This window comes from Sitophilus oryzae, unplaced genomic scaffold (assembly GCF_002938485.1).
Source record: "Sitophilus oryzae breed Bouriz unplaced genomic scaffold, Soryzae_2.0 scaffold_1666_pilon_pilon, whole genome shotgun sequence".
In the NCBI taxonomy this organism is placed as follows: Eukaryota; Metazoa; Arthropoda; class Insecta; order Coleoptera; family Curculionidae; genus Sitophilus; species Sitophilus oryzae.
This window is the reverse complement of record NW_022146354.1, coordinates 89,780-111,020: the sequence shown is the minus strand read 5'-3', so window position 1 is coordinate 111,020 and position 21,241 is coordinate 89,780. Positions and strand designations below refer to the sequence as shown.

The 21,241-nt window shown below is 31.0% G+C and overlaps 1 protein-coding gene across 1 annotated transcript in view; it reads right to left on the bottom strand.

The window, feature by feature from the left end:
- LOC115880941 (calcitonin gene-related peptide type 1 receptor-like) overlaps window positions 1-21,241 on the bottom strand; it is a 176,708-nt gene that overhangs the window by 73,097 nt on the left and 82,370 nt on the right. The window contains exon 2 of the mRNA XM_030898273.1: window positions 8,311-8,496. Within this exon, the coding sequence (XP_030754133.1) occupies window positions 8,311-8,496 (186 nt within the window). The remainder of the gene's footprint in view (window positions 1-8,310; window positions 8,497-21,241) is intronic.

Here is a 21,241-nt window from a genome sequence, read left to right as displayed (position 1 = left end):
TAAACAAAGAGCTTTGTTGTATGTACGTATGTATCCGGTTTCTACAGCGTCCTTCTTACGGTCTCCATGCGCCACCTCCGTCTGTTGTCCCAATCTCCTGGTAGTAGGTTCCTTTCCGACATGGTTCTGTCGATTCCTTGATTCCAGGAAACTTTAGGTCGGCCTCGCTTACATCTGTCTGTAGGTGTCCACTGCAACACTTGCTTTGGTATTCTGTCGTCAGCCATTCGTTGTACATGGCCATACCACTGCAGCTGTTTTTCTTGTATTAGGGTCGGCATTTCTGGTCTTGGGTGCCAATTTTCATGTGTACTAAGAGTACGATCAACACGTTTAGTAAAATAAGATGTACTGAATAAAGACAAAAGGCGGGTATTTTCCCAAGTGCATGGGATCTAGCGTTAAGATTAAGTAGTTATGTAATAAATACTTCGTATTTTTGCTCTCTCCGACTTACTAGATTGCCATAGCGACTCACTCCTATCCATGTAGATACCTAGCCAAAGTTTCGCTTACCAGCAGGGTATATCTTGTACAATGTTACCCTCCACCTTCATTTTTCCACGTATTCTCTCGTTCCGAATTCTGTCTAAACGGGAGATTTGGGCTGATTTTCGCCAGAAGTCCATTTCGGTCGACAACTTCTTTTTATGTTTTTACGATATACATATATCGCAGTTGCCATGCCTCAGATCCATATTACATTACGCTTTTCAGAATCGCGTTATATAGATCAGTTTTTTTCTGTGATCCGAGATATCCCTAGACCAAAGCACCGAGTCCGATCATCTTTCTGCCTTTACCAATTAAAAATACGTTCTTTGATTTCCTTTTTGCATCTCCCTTTGCTTGTCCGATTTTTATACCTGAATACATATTATAATATTCGCAAGCTTCAAGAACTCTGTTACCTTTGTAAAATGTTACCTTGGATGAGCTTGAACTAAAATATTTTCACTACCGGCGAAATTATTATAAAAGTATATTTTACATGATAAAGTATCGTATGATAAAAAAACGGCGTCAGCGATGGCTATGAAATGAAGATCGCTGTCATATTATTTGTAAAATTATATAAGGAATGTCAACGATCGTAATTTCCAAGCAAACTGGACGCCGTTTTTTTACGTAAGTTCAGTAGTAAAAAAGTTCAGTTTTTTACGTAATTCGGGACCATCTGGTGGATCTCCTTTTAATATAATAAATATTATACACTTAAATCTTTCACAACCATCCTTCATCAATTAATCAATCGCTTATCCCTTAAAGGGTTTCTTTGAGAGCGTGACCGTCCAATTGGGGAGATCGAGATAGCATTTAGGTATATCGAATGACATAAAGGGTTACACTTCTAACTCGATTTACCCTTCCTGTGTTTCAGAATGGCCTCTATTTAACCGTTCTAATTTAATTCTAATATTAGCATAAAAGGTGTTAATTTCATTTTTGATTAGTCTTCTACTCGAGAAAATTCAGGAAATAAGGCATTCTTGTGAAAGTGGAAATAAATTATTAAAATAGATTATATTATAAAGCATTTACTTTACATTACGAAAAAAATCATTATATTAGTAATTCCATAATTATTAGATAGTATTCCATATTTGTGTGGCATAAAAAGTTAACCAATCATCTAATGTGTGTTTTTATATTTTTTAATGAGTGTGTAATGAGTGATTTTTAATAAAGACTATATTTTTTATGATTTAATTACAAATGTATAGTTTTCAGATTTTCCCCTTTATTTGTAGTACCGTATGATTGAAAAAAAAAACGGCATCGGTGATGGCTATGAAATGAAGGTCGCCGTTTTTTTTTATCATACGGTAGAAGACGGTAATTCCTTCCCAAATTTCATACTTCTAGGTCAACGGAAACTACCCTATACATTTTGATTCAGTTGATAGTGCCAAAATCTTCGATCATACAATAATCAAGCAAGGTACAGTCACAGATTATACAGATTATAAACTGAGTTTTTTCTTTATTGTTTCTCGTGGTTCCAATTTTCGGAATCGGGCACTAGTTAGGTTACTAGTTTGCGCACATAGCACGCCCACTTATGGCCTCTAAAATTGTGCACAGCGACTGACCGGCACAGTTATTAGAGATATCGGAAAACCGAATAGCGTCATGCAGTATTTACGTACCTTATCATGGTTAGGATATGCGCGAGTCAATTTTAACGTAACACCCGCTAATAACGTTACCGCCTGACGTAATTTGCGGATCAATTACACCAAGCATGACACCAAGCGCTATTTCTAAATAACGTTTAAAAATTGCTTAAATCGGCATGTGCGGGTATTTGACAACCGGGCCGGCCGGCGAGGTGTTTTATTTTAAAAATATTACTTTAGTTTTATCAGGTAATTTGATATTTAAGTAGCTGGGATTAGTTTTAATTAAATAAATATGGCCCAAGATATGGATTCCACCTCTTCCAATATTAAAGAACCTATAAAGAGACTTAGGTTTACAGCAGATGACGACTTAGCCCTTCTAAAAAGAATTTGTTGCTTGTTGCCCTAAACCCACTGGCAGACGTTGAACAATAAAACACTGGAAATAAGCACTTTAGCCCTTTAGTTTTAAAATACCTAGTAAAGAGAACAATTTCAAAGTTTTAAATTCAAAGTTAGGTTCTTAGGTTCTAGTTAGAATTCTTTCCGATCCGATAACTATAAATGAAGAGAGTTAATACCAACTCACGTAAAGGAAATAACACCTGGCCATATTAACGTCCATGCACGCTATTCGGTTTAGCGATATCTCTCTATTACGCTGTTTATTGTTATTTTACGCGAGTTTATTTTTGCGCACAGGAAATTTGACTCGTTTGCACATCGTCATAAAAAACAATTTCGTACCACGAATTAGGGACAAGATTTTTTATCTGTATACTTATAGGATACCAAATCTGTGGTACAGTAGACTCTCGTTAATTTGAATATCTCGATATATTGAATTCCCCTTGATAATTTGAATGAATTCTTGCTCGCTGACATTCTATAATTTGAAGTGAGAGCTTCCTTACTCTCTATAATTTGAACTCGACATTTTATAATTTGAAGTAAGAAATCCTGTATTTTGAAGTCCGTGATTATGTATTTGCCTATTTGCCATTTGTTTAGTCAATAATGTGGTCATTGCGTCGGTATTGTTTTCCTGTACCAGACATGTCAAACAAACTCTTATTTATTTGAATTTATCCCTATTTCCTCTTTAAGGAACTTCTATTATTTTGAACTCTCTTTATTTTGAGTCGACTGAGAGTCGACTCAAGAGAGGGTCGACTGTATCACCAAACAAACCAGACATCCAAAGAAAATCAGCCAGTATGCTCAGGCTGTAGTGAAAATCATCCTCGAAACAGTGCAGATTCCTCAACGCAAACTGTCTCAGGTGTGGAAAGAAGGGACACATCAGCAAGTAAGTATACCCTGCTGGCAAGCGAACTTTTAGGTCGGTGTTTACATGTATAGGAGTGAGTCGTTATGGCAATCTAGTAAGTTGGAGTGAGTAAAAATACGAAGTATTTATTACATAACTACTTAATCTGACGCTAGATTCCATGCGCTTGGGAAAATACTGGCTTTCTGTCTTTATTCAGTACATCTTATTTTACTAAGCGTGTTGACCGTACTCTTCGTACACATGAAAACCGGCACCCAAGACCAGAAATGCCGACCCTTAGTATATGATCTATCTCATAAACAACTAGTTCATAAACTAGTTGTTCATAACAATAACTAGTTCATAAACAGCCGTATATATAACTTAGAAGTGTGATTTTTTCACAACTTCAAGAGACTGTAGACCAGAATATAAGATCTGGTTTATTAAACATAGAAAAATGATTTTAATTGACGGAAGGACAGTGATACTATAAGGGTTCCATTTTTTCCTCTTGAGGTACGGAACGCTAAAAACAATGCAATATTTCTCCAAGAACGGTATTTTACATATATTTCCATAAATTTCTACAATAATATTTATTAAATAACATTATTAAGTCAAATAATACAAACACAAACACTCTTTTCATAAAAAGTCCATTTATAGAAATAGGTACTAAAAACATTTCAACACTTTCATTAAAATTTCAGTTAATAACTGAAAATCGTCAATCACGTGTGTCTGTTCTAAGATCATAACCATAAAATAATAAATACAAGAAGAAGTGTCAAGTCAATGTTAAATTATGGAAACAGCGTGGCTGCCTGGGTAACTAATTTTCAGATATGGCGGCTGGGACATTTGACATGACATAGACATGACAATTTCAATTTTATAAAATTTATTTCCGTTTCCGGTTTTTAATGGCGGGCTGTTCAGGAGGTTTAAATGAGGGTTAATATACTTTTTACTCTTTCTAGTAGTAAATAATACAACAAAATTACTCAAAAATATTTATTTGGAATTTAGAACAATGTAAATATGCAAATCAACACAATTAAAGAGCTATAAACCAATAAACTACTGTATCAATATTAAATATTTAAATAATATCAGAGATGCTGTGTTAAAGCGAATTAGTAAAGTAACAGTGCATTGACTTACAGAAACTTGAAGATAAATAAATGTTTTCACAGCTTCACGGATAAATAACTGGAAGCAGGAAAAAGGCAACCGGAACCCACACAAAACCTGGAATCAAAAAAAATATGTAAAAAATATAAATATAGGTACCTACATAAGACTTTTGTGAATTAAATCAAACAGGACTTGAATGAAAATAAAATGAATAAAAAATATGATACATATACATCTAATACCTCATTTGTATTTTAAAAATAATCTACATACATAGATTTATAGCATTATTGCTATGAAAATACATAATAGGTACCTATGTGATATGTAATTACGCATTTCTGTTCATCTTGTAGAAAATTAATGTAGGCTAATAATAGTTCAATAATCATAATTTACCTTGTATAACTTGCTTTCAATTGCTCAAAATCACCGATCAGTCTTTAAAGTAGAGATACGGAAAAATCCTTGGCAAAGAATATCCCAAGATCTTTGGGTTTAAAGCTAAAAAAATATAAAAACAGTTAATATATTACCTATTTATATATATAATATGGCCCATACCTACTACACGCAGAAACGTCGATTTCATCATTTTCTTCATGTAATTAATATCATATATACTTTATTAAAGTGTTAACAAGGAACTTTATATTAAAAAACATCTTTGTACTTATAAATTTCAGCCGAAATATCAGAAACAAACTTCCAATCAAATCTAAACAGCAAAAATTAAAATGGCGCCCGACCTTGCCAGAGGACTCGGGAGCTGACGCTGACACACAGACAAAAGACAAAAGAACAGGACGCCGCCGTGCATAAAAATGTTCCGTAGCAGAAATTGACAGAAATCATATAGAAATATTCAGATTTTTGTCTAGGACAGTCTAGAAGGCCATGCTTTCTGCCTGGGTAGAACCGCGCCACAACTGTTTCCAATTTTCCGGTTTACTGTCACCCCCCTGATCATAACTACAATAAATTCGCCAATTGGTTGTCAGTCAGTCGCAGCACACTACAAAAACAAAATCCTCACCATTTTGCCAGTGACGAACAACCATCGGGACAAGTGTCATGTCAAAAATAGTTCGTCACATTTTCTTGATATATTCGCGGATATACTTACGGGTAGTGATTTTTTTTCGTAAAATGATCTTCCTAGGAGTCATCTACTAAAAGTGTAAGTTTATCGAAGTATTAATTTATTTACGTTAGTTAGATTAATTTTTTATCGAGTTTTTAACATATACGCTGACATGTTACTATGTTTGTTTCGCGTCGACATCAGCGAGTGTCAATTTCATGACAACGATTACGCAATCTCGATTGAGCAAAATTGCCCGGATTTTTTCGATCACCGCTACAAATTACCGATGACTCAAATTCTCAACATTTTATGTAATATCGCTGATTTATTTTGTGTTTTGTCTTGTAGGGGAGTTAGTAGGATGTTTACACAGAAGAAAATGGTACCTAAGCTAAAGGATGGAGTTTTTCTTCTAGATAATATAAGGTAATAATAGTATTGTATATTGTTTGACTAGGAGTAAAAATGATACTTGTTGTGGCGAGGCTGCACGTTTGAGGCAAGGCACAGAAAGTAATTTTTTACTCCAATAGAACATGCAATTTTTTTCAAATGTCACAATTAAATAATTCTTTAAACCCAATTTCAAACGTAACAAATAATATAAATAGTAATACCTTGATCAACAATGGATGCACTCGTTTAATTTGACGCTTAATGTCAGTTTGTTAACAAATTTTTGTACCTTTGTGCATAGTTTGTGCTTAGGCGTAAAAATAGGTACTTTAATTTTATGCCTAGGCATTGTTATATACAAAAATTAACACTTTTGTGATGCTTGAAAAAATATTTTTTGGGTAATAGTAAAAGTTAGTTAAAGAGATAGTTTTAAAAAACTGAATATCATTTAATTGTATACGTTTTCCTTTTTTAGGTTAGTGTAAGTTTAGTTTATGTTATCAAGCAGTAAATCCTGGACCCACGTGAGTTAAAATGGTAATAAACAAAGTTTAACTGAATTAATAAACTGAATTAATTTTGGTAAAGCGGCATAAACAAAGGTAATAACATTATTATATGGATATATTTTTATGTGTTTTTCCTTTATACGTTTAATATAAATGTACCTACCTCTATTGCTAAATTATTATTACTGCTTGCGGAAAGAAATTTTATTCTATTATTTCAAAAAGCTCTATATCAGGCTTTCGTTTTGTTTAATGCTTGCATTTCAAATAACAAGAGAAATACATGTTGGCGCACCTCAATCACATCAATATTTTATGGGCATATGTGGGGAAGCAATGTGCATAATTTGAAATTATTTTGCAGTATACAGGGTGTTTCGGAACTAAGATCCACATCAAAGTTATATTTTTTCTTATGGAACACCTGGTATTTAATTACGTTTTTGGATCCTTGGACACAAAATAAGGCATTTATTATAAGGGTTAAATATTTTACCATTTATTTAGTTACAAGCTTCGGTTTTTGAGATATTTAAATATGCATGCTATAATAAAAAATATTCTCCACACCCTGGACATTACTTTTTAGAATTAATTCTTGTGCTGACTTTTAAGCCAGAGAAATAAACTTTACTGAAAAATTTAATTGCTTCGTTTAATGTATACAAGGTTATGAAAAATTGCTAGTCTATTTTAAATATTTATTTTACATAAAAACTTCTTTAAATATTTCAAAATATCTCTAAATATTTCAAAAACCAAAATCAACAAAAATTTTAAACATATTTAACCATTAGAATAAATGCCTTTTCTTAGGCCCAAGAATCCAAAATTGAAATAAAATGCCGGTTGTTCCATAAGAAAAAATATAACTTTGGTATGGATCTCTGTTCTGAAACACCCTGTATATTTCCAAATAATTTTAAATTATGCACATTGCCTCCCCACATATACCCATAAAATATTTTGTTCAATATCTTTCCGTTTTCGTATTATCAACCGAGGCTAAAACCTTGTATAAGAAAATAATATTTTATGACATTTTTTTTTAGAAAAATATGCCATCAAACATTAAAAGATAATGCCATTAAAAAATAATAAATAAAAAGAATTATATTTATGATTTTTCAATGGCGCTTACTGCCAGTTGGTCTTCTACATCATACGACACATTTGTGGTAGCTAAAAAAAATCTTATTTGATATTATTTCCCATGAAATGTTTATATGTCAAGAGTTAAAAACGTTAAAACCCGTCTTGAACGTTGAAACCCGAAAGAACGTCAAAGACGACTGGGGAATGACAACCGATGATAAGTTTGGCTAGGTCAATCTCTAGGTCAGCCGTCATTCATTAAAGAATGACATAAAACTTAACCAAACCAGACTAACTATAGAAAGATTAAAAAATTAGAAAGTTTCCAGACACACAAATCTATTTCCAAAAAAATATATTTTTGTCCTGAATTAACCAGTAACCACACCATTTAAAAATCATTTTTACTGAATAAAATAAACTACAACCTTTTTAAGACCAACTAACAGTAAACGCTAGCAACTAGCGTAAAATAAAGAAGAGGACCAAGTAGTGAAGTTTAGGGCTAAAATTATCATCGATTGTCATTGCCCAGCCGTCTTTGACACCGTTTTTTTTTGGATCGTATGGTACTTTTTGGTTACAAACGATTCATGTTTACATATGTTAACTGGATATTGATTTTCTATACCAAAACGTATTAAGTTTTGTTCTAATCTGATATGACGAGAACTTAGAACTTACCTTAACGCTTGTAACGTGGACCTAGAAGCGCCCCCTCCACCCCCTTGGCCATCGTGTGCCGGTCCCATTCTAAGTTTCACGACGACGACACGTACGATGTTAATTAGGAAAATTAGGTTGAGAAAGATCGTTGCTCCTACCGGAATCTGCTGGATAATATCGAAGCGAGATTCCTTGATCCAGCACCTGGAAAACGAAAATCCTTAGAATTCCATATTGGGTAAAGTAAAAGTAGATATAATTTTCTAGTATTCCAGACATAATAAGATCATAAGATATTAAATTTATTAGTGTGGATACATAATATGAATTGTGATTTGTTAAATAGGCATTCTGTTATGCCAAATCATATTTTTAATTATAACTCAATTTTTTCAAAACAATCGAGGGAGCTCATTAGAGTATTTGGAAAATACCTTTTTACGAATAATTTGGTACCAGATACGTGATAATTCGAGGCAAATTGTCGTTACATTTATGGACATGTCATTATAGAATGAAATTTAAACTACCATCTTTGACTGAAGAAATAAGAAGGCTATTCCTCTAATGTTACACAATAATATTTAGTTTTAATCATTGTCTAAAATTATTACTTACAATATAGTAAAAAAATATATTTCCAAAACTTAAAATTGTAAAACCGTTGGGCAAGACGCAGTGTCTAACTGTTGTGGCGGTCCGCCTTTTATAGGTTATATCCACGGTGTTAAACTATTTTAAAAATCGTCTAATTATTTCTTATTTTTGAATGGATTTATATCAAACCATGTTATTATTATATATAAAAGTATCTTTTATTGAGATCGGGTCAATCAATAATTTTCCCAATCAGCGCGATATATTGATGATGTTGCCAGTACTCATCAAGCAATACTACTGTTATATTAATCAATTAAGGCCGCGTAAACAATCATAACATATACAATTTTATATACTAATTCATTATAATAAAATTAATAATAAATATATTGTAATGACATTCTTGCAGATTGAGTGAAAAGTTTTGTTCTTAAATATCTACTCTACATATAAATGCGTGTTCAAATATTAATTTTGTGGAATATATATATCAACATAAAACGAGATGTAATTAACGAAATATCATCGCAATAACAGCTATTTTAGAAACGTCTAGATTTACTTATTTCACTGAGATTTATGAAAAAAAATCCTTTGCCTCGGCTACAGATACCGCCACGTTTTGGAAATAGCTCAAAACGAAACAAAATTGAACGAGGCAACAGGAAACGCCAAAAAATATCCCCCCACGCCTTCCTCACGAGTAGTTTTCAGGCACTTTTACGAATCGAAAGTAGGCCGAGGCAAACCAAAGTGGGTCAAGACAATTGGAAATAAATCGAAATGCGACAAAGTTGGGCGACGTTCGAAGAGTTCTTTGCATAGTGTAGAGGCTGTCTAAGTGATATCAAATATAGGTAATAATTAGCAAACTAAGTATTTATAAAATACTAAGATACTAAAAAAATGTATCGAAATACAAAAGATACAAGATTAAATGAAAAGAAGCATTTCAAAGATAAAATGAAAATACGTATTTTGTATCTTAATCTGTATTTCAAATACTTGTATCTGAAATAAGTCACATCTCTGAGTATGATGTGTCATTCAATGTCAATCAATCCTCAAATACAGTCGATAGAATAGAAATTCATCGGAAAAGAGTGGGAAAATATCATATTCAAATAGTCTAGGAAATGCTTGTATCAAAATGCAAACAAAAATATAGAGAATAAATCACTACAACTGAAGTATCAAATCGATTGGTTTCAATAATTTTAGATCATTTAGTTAATCCATTCATCCCTATTAAAAGACTGGCAGAAAAAAATCATTGTTGTAGGCTAAAAATGTTCATTGCACGCGGTACGAAGTCAGATAATAATTTAATATTATTTTAAAGTTTTCTGTTTAAGAATTTAATCAGATATTGTACTAAAATTGTATCGTAAAAAATATGGCAATAAACTGAATAATTCCTCTTAATTTTATACATACATAATTTTACTAAAGTTTACCCTGCAATTTCAGATATTCCGTATGGCCATTGCTTTATAAAGGTCTAACTTATATAGGTTTCCCCTGGCATGACATTGATTGATATAGAAAAAATTTGCAAGATTTTGGACAGCATTTCACTTGATAGAGCCCACTCATTTAACACATTTTCAAAGTTGTAGGGCTAAAAATAGAATATTTGTTCAAAATGGATGTTAACTTGATCATTTTATATCAAAAACATGCTATGCTGAGATTGAAATTATTAGATTTCAAAATATTTTTCATCTTATGGTTCTATATACATAGATTCCATTGCTAGTTTAATATTTTTTTCTATATTTAGTGTTTATTACTATTTATTTAGTTCTCTCAATTTTTGTATCTTGATCGATTTCTATGTATTATATCTTTCAATACTCTTTCATTAAAATTTGTCTGGGGCTATAGAAAGAGATTTTAATATGGTAAATCTTAAAATTGTAGAGGTGCGGTCATTTTATTTTTTGAAGCGAAAAAAAACTCCAATATCATCAATGACGCTGGTAAAATAATTGCAAATAATTTTTTTTGAGATAGATATAGAAAAAATATAAGAAAATAGATATTCTTACTCTTATGCCTTTTATACAAATAAGAATTTATGGTATGTCAAAAGCGATTTGATATATTTAGTTCCGAGAATACATTCCATTGCACAAGACCTTCCACCTACATTTGAAATCGAAATATTTCATGACCCTTTTGATGTTATCTTAATTCAATTCAAGGTTCTAGAGGAGAACATCTCTTTGTTGTGTCGCTCAGACGTATAGAATAACTGGAATACAAGAAATTTACGTTTATAAGATAGCTCCATCTTAGAATATATCTATCTACCACAAATTATTTTGTTAAATGGACAGGAATAGTGAAATTGGATATTCAGTGTTTAATAACAGAAAACATTATAGTATACTTAAACATAATTATTAAAATATATCCTACATTTTTGCGAATTCTACCTTTTTTACTCATCCGGTGTATTACTTTAATTAAATTTAATTATTTTTATTGTAAAGTTTAATTCAAGTAATCGAAAGTTATATTATTAATTTTTTAAGGATTAGAGTGTATACTCTGTTTTTTTACTCAGATAAGATTTCGACAGACGATGACAGAAAAAAGGCAGATGACGTCCATACCAATCCATTTATTTTACTAAAAAAGTTTCCAATATTTATTAAGTTAACTATAGATGGGTTTATACATAAATCCGTCATGCGTCGTCTCTTGTTGTTTTTAACCAGTTTTATTGGTTTATTTAAAAAAAATTACAGATTATATTTCAATATTATTGGAGTGAGGGAACGATGAACGATTTACGGACTCAGATGCGTATGAACTCGACTTAAGATTTTTGAGGCTTGTCAAACTCTTGGCAAATTATAGGTTATAATTTGTGTTAAATTATGTGAAATACTTATTTGCGAATGGCTTTTGTATTTTGGTTCATGTTATTAGTTGTGTTTTGTGATGAAAACTTAACTGTATATCTAGAGCAAAGTTTACAGTTAATATTTCTATATCTAACCAAAGAATAATCTAACTTATTTCTTTGTAAAATAAAATAAACTACTTTGAAATGAAAATGTCAGACACATATATCGCTGTCAAGGATTTTTCGTTGAACAGACTATATCTGTCTGTTAGTTTACCGCTCTGTTGTATTTGCCATAAAGGCGGTTACATACGGCATGGCAAGCCTTGGCCAGTGGCCGCTCGTTTCAACGTTGGCGTATGCAATACATATGACAAAGCAAAGGCAAGGTTGGCGCTGGCCAGGGTTTGCCTATAAAGCGGTATTTTCATAGGCACATCACAGGGACTTGTTGAAACTACACACATCAAGGGGACTTGTTGAAACTCACCAGTGGGCTTGATCGCCTTACACACGACATATGTTACTCCAAGAGAGCTTGAGTTTAAATGACAATAACATTCTAATTCGTTGGAATAGTTTATGGTATCCCTTGAAGAATTTTGTCGAATTAGAAGAGAATTGCGAGAATGTTGTTGAGCGAATTAGTCCACCACCTTCGTTTTTTTTCTTTTTACTAGTTTTTGACAGAAGTAATGCAGTTGAGGTTAAAAGTATAGCAGACGCTGCTATTACTTCATCATCGGAGTCGAACTCCATTTCTTGTGTTATTTGTACCCTTGTACAACGTTCGCCTTCACTTACGAAAAGACTGGCAAAGATAAAACATGTAGTGTGTACGGTCGTATTCTTGAGATAAATAAAAAATGAATAAAGAAATAGGTATTTTTAATTTGAGTACAATAAAAATGAATTGATGAAAGATAAGGCAGAATAATAAAAATATATTAAATAACCGGATTGGGTATTTCCGTTCTACATAAAGAAGATGAATAATGTTTTATAATAAAATTCCATTTTAGGTCTAATAATCCGTCTTACAAAACAGAATATGTTGACTTCTTTATCTTCCAACGTTAAAATATTATTACGTACATAACAGACGTTTATTTTACAAAAATAGACTATCTTACTTTATCCAAATGACAGTATAAGTACAAGACCGAAAAATTTCAAAAGAAGGATACTACTTTTGTAGATAGAGTAATAAAAGTCTCTATAAATATACATATTTTTCGAAAAATACTTAATTCATATATGTTAATTTGTATCTTGATTTATTGCGTATTGCGTTTGTCGACGTGGGGAGATGGACCTCTTAAAATGTGTTTTTTATTAGTTAGTTAAATTTGTATTTAAATATTCAAATTTGACAAAGTGCTACAGTGTTCTGAAAAACTTTATATCAGATTTTCAATTTAAAATTTTTGCTTCCCTTTTTTTTAGTATGCATAACAATGGCAGCAGCGTTGTAGTTGTAAAATTTACACGTTAAAGTTGTAACTTTTCAAAATAGAATGGTGCATATTTTTGTTCAGTGATTTGCAATAAAATTCCCATTCCGGTAAATAACAATTTCTAACCATAAATCCATAGTCTGTACCGACTGGTTTTTGAAATATACATCTTTACTTTTTAATTATAGACTAATAACTAGCAAATAAAAAATAAAACACTAAATCACAACAATACACCAAAACACTTTTACTTTTACACTGGACGCGCGTTTCGTTATAACCATGTTGACATCATCATCAGATGATTAAAACTGATTGACGCCCTATGGGGTCGGAGACATTGCTTTAGTTCCTTGACAAGTTCCTTTAGTTACAAATATTTTTTTTATTTGTTAAATTATTGTGGAAGTATGTGGTATGAGCGAGGCCTGCGAGTGATCGAGTAATGAACAGCAAACAAGTCGTACGTCGCGAATACTATTCTCAGTTAAATTAATTCATTTGTAGAAGATCATTCTAATTTAGATTAACCAGCCTATTCAAACCACATAAATACTTGTAAACCAAAAAAAAAACGTGACATTAAATTTGACAATGACAAAATCATATTTTTGTTGGTATTTTAATTGTAGCTTTTCCTGTGCCGTATTATAATTTTTTAGTAATTTGAAGGTACATTTTCGTAAATAACTTTTAGATATCTATTCCAAATAAAACAAAATTGTAGATGAAAGTAAAACTTTAACGCTTCTTCAAAAAAGTACGATTTTTATATAAAATCATCTGGGGAGATAATATTTGACATTCTCATAATTTACATGGGATTTTCTATGTCCCGCGTTTCGATGCACCATATACGGTATAAAGTTTGTTCTGAACACGGGTAACCCTGTATTAATTATTTATTTTATTAATGGTTACAAAATAAAAGTTGTATGAGACCCTTGTATTCTCCAATAAAAAAATCTCTGCTGCCTAATTGGATGGATCGAGTCTAATCCTCTTATATAAAGACCCATCCATATAGCAAAGAAAACATAATTTCTGAAACAATATGAGTCATTATATGGTTTCTGCGAACGAAATAAATCAACAAAAATCCTTTAGCCTCAAATACCCTATTGTAATTCGTTAGTTCCTTCTTTTCTCATGTTCAAGAGAATACAAAAAGTGTTTTCATTGTTTAGAACATTGGCAGATACAGAGTCCATGCTTCTGATAAATTAGGATGCTTCATAAACAATGAAATAATTATTAACTGAGAGACTTGAAAAATAGCTTCTTTACAATTATTTTATTAGTAAGAAAATTATAACAAATATTTATATTGAAAAATAATAAAAATAAATCTTAATGTATCTCAACATTCTGTCTGACATGAACCATAGGTACAGGGTGGGTCAAATTCGACGCTTTTAAATGGAAACACCCTTTTCTATAGGAGATAGAGAAAAACTAATATAGGTGTCTGGAGCTCAATTTTTGTCAAAAACATGATGGTGAAAACCGCATATCGATATCTGTTACTGTTTCGGAGTTACGGGGTGTTTTTCAAAAATATGCATTTTTAACAAATCGCTGTAAATTTTTTGCTATGGAAAATTTTGTATTTTTATGAAAACATTTCCAAAGAATTTAATGGTTTAAGTATAATTTTTTTAAAATTAATAATTTAAGAATTATCAACAGAAAATTTGATTTTTTATATGAGACACCCTGTATATCTTTAATTTATTGAAAAGAATTTAAAATTACCTTTCCAAAAATATAACACACTTGATATTTTGCTCGATTCCTCTTCGAGAGATAGAGTATACAAAAATTCGCCCGCTTTAATTAAGTAGGCTTTGAATGGCACCGGCTGTAATGCAAAAAAATTCTAGCTGTGAGCATCAATTAAAACGAAAATAATATTTGCTATGAGAGATGCAGAATTTTATAACAATTTAAAATATTTTTAACCAACATCAACACATTTAAACTATATCTGATAACAATAAAAATAAATAGCAAACCAAGACATGAGATTTTGCTGCAGGTGTTCGACCGTCTTCTGTTATATCGACCATCTTCTGTTATGGTCAGACGGGGCCGTTTCTGAACATTTCTCGCGGAATTCATTAACTCAGTAGGGTTGAAAGATACCCTCTCATAACTGCTAAGTATTTCTAATTCTTGTCTAGATTATACGGAAGAATAAGGAACCTTTATTCTTCCGCAAATAAATTCATAGGATTAGATCCATGGGCACTAAGTCAGGTGGCCTCGACGGCCAACGGCTGGGATCTTGGTTAGCTATTCAATTATTCTTGATATTAGCTGCAAAAATTTGCAGATAACTTCAGCGTTCTGAGACGGTGCCTCTTCTTGCCGGAAAAATATGTTTTCGAGTTCCATTAAGCGCATATCATCAATAAGGGGTCCAAAGCCTACTAGTTAAAAGTGGCGAACTTTTAAAAATTCTGTATTCCGAAGGGGAATATAACAAAATATCAAGTGTGCTATATTTTTGAAAAGGTAATTTTAAATTCTTTTCGGTTACTTACAAATATAGAGGATATCCCAAATAAAAAATCAATTTTTTTGTTGATAACTCTTAAATTATTAATTTAAAAAAAATTATACTTATACCATTAAATTCTACGTAAAAAGGTGTTTTGGAAATGTTTTCATAGAAATACAAAATTTTCCATAGCATAAAAGTTACAGCGATTTGTTAAAAATGCACATTTTTGAAAAACACCCTGTAACTCCTAAACAGTAATAGATATTGATGTGCGGTTTTCACCATCATGTTTTTGATGAAAATTAAGCTCCAGAAACCGATATTAGTTTTTGTCTATCTGCTATAGAAAAGGGTGTTTCCATTTAAAAGCGTCGAATTTGACCCACCCTGTACACTTTTCTATCCAACAAAAAGAAAAATGTATATCCACTCTATCGTCCTGGGAAACTAAAAGAAAAATGCAGTATGTCCCCGGATTTTCTTAACAAGAGACACTTTTTCCTTATTGACATTTTTAGAAAAATGCATTTGTATATAAAATTTTTTGTTTATTCTTAAATGGTTAATCCCATTTATACTTTTCCAAATTTCCATATACCGTTTTAAAGAAAATTAAAAGAAACATGAAATTATTGTTGACTTTTTTCTCCTAAAGCCAGTACTACACTATCAAATTTCTTTTTCAATGATCTTTTATAAAAGATATTTGATATTTCTCGAATCCCACACCCGGCATTGCATCAGCCGACTATTTTTATTTAAAATAAAAATAGTTTGGGTACCTAGGTCGACTCAGCCTTAATTGAGTACTTGGGATTCACAATCCTGAGGTAATAATGGGCAGTTGAAGCGTAGTGCTAGCCACATTACCTTCCTTGTATACCGAACGGCTCTAGTATGGCAAGCTGTACCTTGCTACTCCAAAGGCGTTAAACGCTATATACGGGAGCTATTATTATTGTTATTATTGTTTGATAAAAAAAAATTGACAGTGTTAATACACAATATTTTATAAAATCACACATATTACATTGTCAAATTCTGTGACAAAGAAATTTGATAGTGTAATACTGGTCTAAGAGAAAGTCCTAAAAATCAAAATGCCTTTCTATGGTAATATAATTTCGTTTTCATTCTTTTATAGATTGTTATTGATAGAATTTTATTGAATATTCTATTTTTTTATGTTTTTTTTAATTAAAGAAGCACAAAATTGAGATTGAATTTCGTTCAATGCTACCGAAAGGATGATAATAGTTATCGGAAAATGTGATACTTTAGCAACAGCAAAAATATGACGTTAATCAAAATTAATAATAACCATCTATTAAAAAATAAAATGATATTACCATAGACACACAAGGTCTCAGAGTAAGCGGTATCTCAGTGAGTAAAGCGGTCAGTGAGTAAAGAAGCTCTTAACTCACGCATTTTCATTACCGCACTCCTTGTTTAGATGACTACCAGAGAGAAAAAAATATATTTTGTAAAACATATATTTTGCACTAAATACCTACTAAATACAAATAAACTTCTATTGTTAATAATCATCAAAACATGAAAACTTATTTATTATAAATGTTAATGATACAGTTTGAACAATCTTTCAAGTAAATGCCTGATGAAGCATATATTCATTTTAATAGATATCATAGTACGTATTATTGAATAGAAAGCCCAAAGAGACGAAGGCTTATAAGTAGCGGATAAGTTGGAAAAATATGTTATGAGTACCTTTTCATTTCCATAGTTGTGTACTTTTTTTCGGTGCTCCATTTTTCATACTTAGAGTACGTATATTCATATTTCTGTTTCGATCTTGCTGGAAGCAATCCAGAAATGACTCTGAATGCCTCTTCTTCAATGTCAGAGGGAATACTTTCCCAATCGCTCATTTTTTAAACTAGCGACATCAATATTATTTTCTGTCATATTGACATTGCCATGCATGGTGTTGTTTGAACAAAGGTATTAAGCTAATTGAGTTTTAGGATAGGTATATAGTTAAGTACAATAATTTTTAAAATTCATTGTGTGTTTTTATAGTTAGACGTAGATAAAGTATTGTACAATACACGCGAGTTAACTCCATTAAGATACTTGTGTGGTTACACAACTCGTGCTGCGCACTCGTGCAACTTTCACATAAATGATGCTGTTAACTCATGCATCGTAAAATCTATAATAATAAATATCTATTTTAGAAAATTATTTGAATTATTGTGACTTTGAAAACTTTTAGACTACCCTCGTACTTAAATCTTCAGTTTTATTTGGTTGTCATGCTTTTTTACAGAAATAAAAAATAAAAGATGTATTTTTTTCTCACTGAATAAACATCTACCGTGTTTAAGCTTCAATAAACACCTTGTTCCAAAACGTATTTGTCCTCAGAGACCCGGATAATAATTTCATAAAACAACAATGGTGCCTTTTGGGATTTTCTCTCTTGTTTTTTAACAACCATTAAAATTTTGAGTTAACATAATATAATTAGATATAAGAAAGATTAAATCCTCTGTTTTGAAATACATTAGGTATTTACATATTAAAAAAAACTACTAACATTTATGTTATTTAGGTGTATAGTATACTCGTAAATATTTTTCATACTTATATTTGCTAGAATTAATTAAATGTCCTCATAACGAACACATTTTATAAAATACTAGTTTAAATTCAAGCTATAAAGACTCAAATTTAAAATATTTTTATTATAAGCAGATAAAATGTTAAACATCAAGATAAATATTAGTTTTATTTCTCATGAATAAAATTTAGATTTAAATTGAAATATTTTGGATCTGTATTTACTATCTCAATCTCTTCAATATTTTATTCTTATTTTCTTTTAATCACAACTGAAATTTTTAGATATATACTTCTATTATTTTATTGACATCTCTCCAGTTTTATAGTAAATATCCTGACATATTGTAAAAGCAAATACTTTTGCAATCATTCTTCAGTAAATTAAGTTGATAATGTTAGTGAAAGTTATACCTATCTTTATATAATTTACGGGTATATTAATTAATTTTGTACTTATAAATTTCAAAATGGTTTTAGGAACTTTATAACTTTTCTAAATGCAATTTATTAAAAAATCACGATACATACTGGATTTCATAAAGATAAAAATATGTTCTAACTGTAACATAATTCAATCATAATTAATTATTAATTATTCATATTGAATTTTATTTTTAGCGGTTAGTATAGTTGGTAATTATTAATTAACCTCGAAATTAGTGAAATAAACTAGTGGTTTCAATTAGTGTAGAAGTTTGTTCCTTTAATTTCAATCTAGTCATTCAGAACGTCAAAATTCGTGGGAGTAATTTTCAAGTAGAAAAAGTTGACAAACTTTTAACTTTTGCCACTAATTATACTTCAAGATTAGCGAGTAATGTTATTTTGGCTTTTGATTATCATCCATGAAGAGAAATTGGGGTTAGATATGAAAAAGTTTATTGTTTTATAAGCTAATTATTAGGCTTTCTCTATGGACACCTCTGACTAACCCCAGCTGTTGCTAGGATATTGTATTAATTTAATTATATTTTTTAGACACTGTGAATAATAAAGTATAAAGTTTAATTGAAACCTTTAATTTATTCTACTAATTTTGAAGTTCTGAATGAGACTTTAACCAATATTCGATATCTAGAAAACAGGGGGTTAGAAAAGAAGAACTTGAGTTTCATAGGCACAAGAATTATGAAAAAAAACACTTAGGACCACATATAGTCCTATTGGAATTCATTTTCGGAATATCAAAATGGAAAACCGATGGGAGTAAATGCATAAAAAGTGAAACCTAACCTAGCTTTTCGTTTTTTTATATATTGAAAATGTTTCTATTGACGCAGTATAGGGTGGTCAAGTACTAAATTTTAGAGATAAGCAAAACTGCGATTCCCCAATCGCAATTGAAACTGCTATTGCGATTTTTAGATCGCACCGACTGTAACCTGCGATTGCGATTTTAATATTTACCAACTGAAATTATTCGTAGAAAAATTCTTTTCTAAATATGCCAATGATCCACACTCGTTCCGTTTGAAACAATTGAGATATGATTAAAAATACGATTTGGGCATCTTTTAACTAGCCAGGACAAAACGCGAAAAACAATAGACGATCAAATCTATTTTTCCAATGCATCTTGATTAAAATTTATTAATGATTATGATTAGCGTTTTTAACAAAGCCATGATATTCTAGATTAAAATTTAAAATACGACTTTTGTAAGCGACAATGTCAAAAGTTGATATATGATATGCCATTCTATTCAGAGTGTCATTTTCTAACGAATAAAGTAAAAAAATACCGAGGGTGTTATTTGAAAATCAAAATTTGTAGTCATTTCCGATGAAATAGGAAGTGACTGAAAATAATTGAATACGTCAATCAATCCAATTTATGTCATATAATAACATACCACATTTCGTTTTTTACCAGAAAAAAATAAAAAAGTTATAGAGGTGAACTAGTCTTGAGAAACACCCGGTATATTATGATCGTGGCCTTAGAGAAATAAAACCTTCTCTATAAAGAAATAATATCAGAGAGAAAATTCAAACGTAGTTTACTATAAAATGCTTCAATAGACAACAAAATTACATTCGCACCAATATCAGTTAAAAATTTAAACTTGTAAATAGAAATCCCAATTTACAAAATCACAATCGCAGCAAAATCGCAAATCGCAACAAAGTCTCAAATCGCAGCTATAGTAATACTGGTTGCGTGAATTTAAACGTGCAAATAAAAGAAATCGCAATCGCAGTTTCCTATGACAGCCAATCGGAGAGTGCGATTGCGATTTTAAAATTGCTGCGATTGAACCGCAGTTTGCGATTTCTTGCTCATCCTTCCGAAAATTCTGAATCAATATTATTCCGAATGTAAATAAATATACGGCAATAATAAGGTTCGTTTTTCACAGATATAAATATTTTCGACAAGTTAATCGGCCATTGGGTTTTATATTTTCTGAGCATGCTTCATATGTTGGCTATATATATGCTCTTTTGATATATCGTGTTTTGGGTGAACATAAAAGAGTTCTTTCAAATTATCATAGTTGACTTTATCTATAGCACGGATTTTGATTTTACCCTTTTTAATTGGAAAATAGAAGACAAGAACAACACAATAATTTTGCTTCATTCTCTCTAAGCCATGCATATTTTCTGTACCAATTTTCTGAAAAAGCCCGATTACTCCCTTTGCCGTACCTCATAATTAAGGCCGACATTTTAGGTGTCGAACGGCCGTTGTTTTAATTTTTTTGATTACCGCATAAAAATGACAAAAATTCGTCTCATAAATTTAAATTAAATTACTTAATTTAGGAGTCAACTTCATTGAAACGAGGTATATAAATACACTGAATTTAAAAATTTATTTTTTGAAATTAATTTATAACAACTTCTTCATACAGGGTGGAAAAAAAATTCTATGCCTACTATTTGTATCTCGTTAACTTGAAGACAAACGGCATCGGTTTAATTGTACGAAAG